The following is a 5,000-nucleotide window of genomic DNA, read 5'->3' as shown; positions in this document are numbered from 1 at the left end:
GGGAGAAAAGGTTGTAGGACCAGTCCAGAAAAATAGTGGCCAGTCGGTACTCATACTCATAGGCCAATTTTTTGTGATAATTTTTTACATTCATTCAGTTACGTTAGCACAGTAGCACAGCAGTGATTGGGTATCTTGAGAGAATAATGTTATGAAGAACAAACATTCTTTTTAATTGTAAGTAAAAATCCATTAAAAAAAAAAACCCAAGACAACACAGGATCTTTTATATATTATATGTCAGAATTAAATAGATGAATAATGAAAATTAAATAAATTACGCCTTTCCGTGCAGCATCATTAGAGTCGTTTTCGAAGCCATCCATCATGAAGGAATATAAAGATTATCTGCCAAACAAATGTCTGCTGTTAATAGGAATCACCCATGTTCTCCACAGTGAGCAAATTGGGGGTTAATAATATTAGTAATCTTACCCAAGGAAAAAAAAACATACATCCCCGGTTTGAGAGTTTTCGGCAAGATGAGGGTTATTTTAATAATCAATCGATAGTTGAACGATGAGTTATCTGGCCAAAATTGTGAATTATGTTTTTTCAAAGTACAGCAATGATGTGGTTGCATGTCCATCAAAACCGACTCATTTCTTGGATAAGAATAAGATGGATACACATCACACCATCCAACCAATGACATTCGAATATGCTACAAAAAATAAAAGAGTTGGGAAAAAGACTTTTTTTATAATTGTGTATGACATAGTTTTGTGTCTGGATATGTGTCATGTACCCATTAAAATTTGAGCTTTTTTATAATACAATATCCACTTAACATGCTCAAAGAGCTTTACAAAGTGTCCCTGACCAACAGCAACACGTAACATGTGGATGAGACATGACGCCTGGTAGGCAAAAAACAACGCTGTTGACGGCCAGGTAGGTACTCATTTCACATCTGAATACGGTGAGAGAATGTGAGTAAAGAGCCTTTTCTAAGGACTCAACTATCAACTATATATATATATATTTGTACCATTCACCAGGATCTGTTCTCCAATTTTTCACAGTCCTACATCATATATGGGTTCAATGATAGTGTAGTTGTCATGATTTTTTTTTTGTATAAGAAAAGAAAGATTTTCTCTGTTGAATAGTCATAGGCCGGCTGTGTGTGGCTATGTGGTCTAGTGATTTGATACTCGCTTTCAGATCAGAAGGTCCTGGGTTCGAACTTCGCCTGGCGCATAGTTGAGCTTTTGGAAAAGGCTCTTTATTCACTTTCTCTCACCGTACTCAGGGTGTAAAGTGAATACCTGAGCGTTGTCTCTGTCCAAAATAGTTGTAATATCGCCTAACAGGCACCATGTCCCGTCCTACATGTTAATGTTAAATGTTGCTGTTGGTCAAGGACTCCTTGTAAAGCGCTTTGAGCATGTTTAGTGGATATTGCCCTATATAAATGCTCTAGTTAAAATTTTTTAATTTTAAAAAAAAGTTGTTATATTATTTTGCGTCGTGTTGCTTCGTCTTGTATTTTAAGCGCTTCTGTTGGCTTAGGGCCCTTTACAATTCCCTTAACTCACTCAATCCTAGAGATTTTTGCTACTTTTCAAAATTGGAAAAAACTGTACTAAAAATGAGCATGTACATAGATAGTTTTATTCAACTACCATTAACATGCAAAAACTATAAAACATTAGCTTTGATACTACGCCTATAATTTGTCTCAGAAAAATGTAATAAATAGGCATGGGGTAAAAGTAACCCGGGTAAACTACGGATATAGTCGGTGTTAGGGTTGAGTGAGTTAACACTTTGAGTATGTTTAGTGGATAATGAATTTACTTCATAAAAGCTCACATATTTTTTTGGTTAGAATATAGGGATCATAGTTATGATAATAGATAGGGAGAGAAAAATAAAGTGAGTACTTGTGAATCATGTAAATGGGGGCAACACAAGACACAAAACAACATACATTTTTGTCTCTTTTTGTTTGTCTCCTGGTCCTGATGAAGGCCAAGCAACGAAACATTATTTGTTTCATGCTGTCACCTTTTATAGGAGTCATGTTTACTCATATTTTTTTTTTCTCTCCATTTTATTGGCTCATTAGCTATTTACCTCTAGCTTTTATTTATATAATAATAGATGTGTTATTTTTCTTGTTATTTGTTCTATGCAATCAATTTAATTAATTAAGGGGCGGTTTGGGTCTAATTATTAGGAAAATCCTTCAAAAATTTGATTTTGAGATTTTGGTGGAAAATGATATTTTATTATCTTAAAAATAATATTATTGAAGTCCAAACTCTTAATGTAGACTATAAAGGCACGAAATACACAGTCGAAAATGGTACAGGTAGTAAGAAATGTGTGAAAAACGGGAAGCCATCTTGCTATTTTCTCAATATGTCATTTTTCTAAGGGTATGGGAAACTGTGTCAAACGTTTCTCAGAATCTATTCAACGAAATTGTCTGAAAATTTCCACAGTTATCACAGATATAATGTATTATGTCACCATAGAGCGATTTTTTTGAGAAGATTTGTGAATTTTAAATTATAATCCTAAATCTGAATTTTTACATCAATTTTGTCATAACATTTTGATTCTCAAATTTGTAATGATCTAATAAAAATTCCATAAGCTAAAGCCGTAAAATCTCTCTATGGTGACACACTATGGTACAATGTTGACAATAGGGAAGAATATGGAGGTCATTCCTTCATTAGCTTTTATGGAACGTTTGCCACAAGATTGTTATATTTTTTTATGTCAGACCCCCAAATTAGATCGCAAAATGGGTATCAACACAGATAATTAAAATTTTTCACCATAAATGTTGTTTTTTAACCTATATTGATGATACAGAATGATTAAAACCGCCCAATATAGGTAATTAAATTTTTTTTAGAAAAGACCCAAACCGCCCCTTAATGTGTTGTTATTTTACTGCACACTGAGCGTGCAAGGCTGCAAGGTGGAGGCTGTAAAAATTTAATGATTGATTGCGAAAGCATCATTATCATCATTATATTATTGGACTTGAAATAACACAGCCTTGGGATATAATATGTAATAAATATCTATATCAAGAATCAAACTGTAACTTGGTGTCATGCAACAGCTGGGTCTCCCGTATGTGCTCTGCCCAAACTGAATTTGTCTTAACACAGATGCATGAGACAGGCTGCAAGGGGGGTACATTTATATATTTTCCTATCATCTATTTATGTCCTTGTGCGGCTATGTGGTCTAGTCGTATGACACTCGTCGTCGGATCGAATCGGTCTTGGGTTCGAGTCTTGCTCTGAGAAGTGCATTGTTGAGTCCTTGGAAAAAGCTCTTTACGCACATTCTCTCATCGAACTCAGGTGTAAAATGATTCCCTAGTTCTTAACAGCGACCTTTCTATCCGAAAAAAAATTGTCATATCGCCTAAACAGGTGCCATGTCTCGTCATTCATGTTAAGCATTGTTATTGGCTGGTGACCACTTGTAAAGCACTTTGAGCACGTTTAGTGGATATTCCACTTTATAAAAGCTCAAGTTGTTTTTTTTTGTTTGTTTTTTTTCTTCAAATTTGTCTTCTTGCTTTTTCTAGTGCTTAACTGAAGGATGGTCAATCTGCTGTGTTGTTGCAAATGCCATTAAACCTCAAAAATCAAAGAATCAAGTAACACAAAGTTCAAGGTTCAAGGTTCAAGAGAGTTTATTAAGGCCTTTCATGACCAATTACTAGAATATTTTTTCTGAACAATTTACGCCATCATCATCCACAACAAATGATAATAATTTTAAAAATATTGCTAATGATAATGATAATAATAATAATAATAATAATAATAATAATAATAATAATAATAATAATAATAATAATAATAATAATAATGATGATGATGATGATAATAATTATGATAATAATAATGATAATAATAATAATAATAACAATAATAATAATAATAATAATAATAATAATAATAATAATAATAATAATAATAATAATAATAATAATAATAATAATAATGATAATAAAAGATAAAAGGAATAAAACGTGTATAAGGGGAGGGGCGATGTGTCAAGATTTCAAGTCGTGCTGTGATTGTAGGATACACGATAATGCTAATACAACAACACACATCAACCTAATTATGTTTTGTTTTGTTTTGTTGAGTCATTCGTTTCAAATGTCATTAGTCACTATCAAGCAGATAATCTTTAACTTTAACTCAGTCAATCCTAGAGATTTTTGCTACGTTTTAAAATTGGAAAAATATGTATTAAACATGAGCATGTGGATAGATAGTTTTATTCAACTACCATTAACATGTAAGAATTAAGAACATTAGCTTTGATACAACGCCTATAATTTGTCTCAGAATAATTTAATAAAGAGGCATGGGGGGTAAAAGTAACCCGGGGAAACTACGGATATAGTCGGTGTCAGGGTTGAGTGAGTTAAACCTGAAAGATAATGTCATTATGTCATTAATTTGGGTCATTATATGTGACGAATCATCAGTCGGGTCAAATGACCTTTTATTTGTAAAAAACAAACAACACTTCAAACGATTTTAAATTTATTTTTATGTGAGTTTTTTTTTATATAGCGCAATATCCACTTAATGTGCTCAAAGCCCTTTACAGAGGATCCAAGAAGGTCCAACAGCAACGCGTAACATGTAGAACGAGACATGAGGTCTGTTAGGGGATATTACATTTTTTTTTCTGACAGAGACAACGCTGTTAAGCCAGGTACTCATTTTACACCTGAGTACGGTGAGTGAAAGTGAGTAAAGAGCCTTTTCCAAGGACTCAACTATGCAACGAGTGAGGCTCGAACCCCGGCCCTTCCGATCTGAAAGTAAGTGTTTTACCACAAGACTGCATAGCCGCTCATGACATATTGATGCTACCGTTTAGGTTGTTAAATGACATAATATATGTATAATATTTTTTCTTTTATATTTATTATTCTACAGGCAAGCAAGCAAGCCTTGGATTAAATTATAATGGCCTCATCGTCGCCTAGGGCCGGC

At 33.4% G+C, this 5,000-nt stretch overlaps 1 protein-coding gene across 1 annotated transcript in view; it reads left to right on the top strand.

Moving 5' to 3' along the window:
* LOC144958638 (uncharacterized) overlaps window positions 1-5,000 on the top strand; it is a 257,198-nt gene that overhangs the window by 50,646 nt on the left and 201,552 nt on the right. Inside the window, exon 3 of the mRNA XM_078890740.1 lies at window positions 4,944-5,000. This exon is cut by the window's right edge and continues 48 nt beyond it. Within this exon, the coding sequence (XP_078746866.1) occupies window positions 4,974-5,000 (27 nt within the window). The 5' untranslated portion in view covers window positions 4,944-4,973. The remainder of the gene's footprint in view (window positions 1-4,943) is intronic.

The sequence above is a fragment of the Berghia stephanieae genome, chromosome 13, assembly GCF_034508935.2.
Source record: "Berghia stephanieae isolate SIO BIC M18660-M18661 chromosome 13, UCSD_Bste_1.3, whole genome shotgun sequence".
Classification (NCBI taxonomy): domain Eukaryota; kingdom Metazoa; phylum Mollusca; class Gastropoda; order Nudibranchia; family Aeolidiidae; genus Berghia; species Berghia stephanieae.
This window is presented reverse-complemented; position numbering and strand designations above follow the sequence as displayed.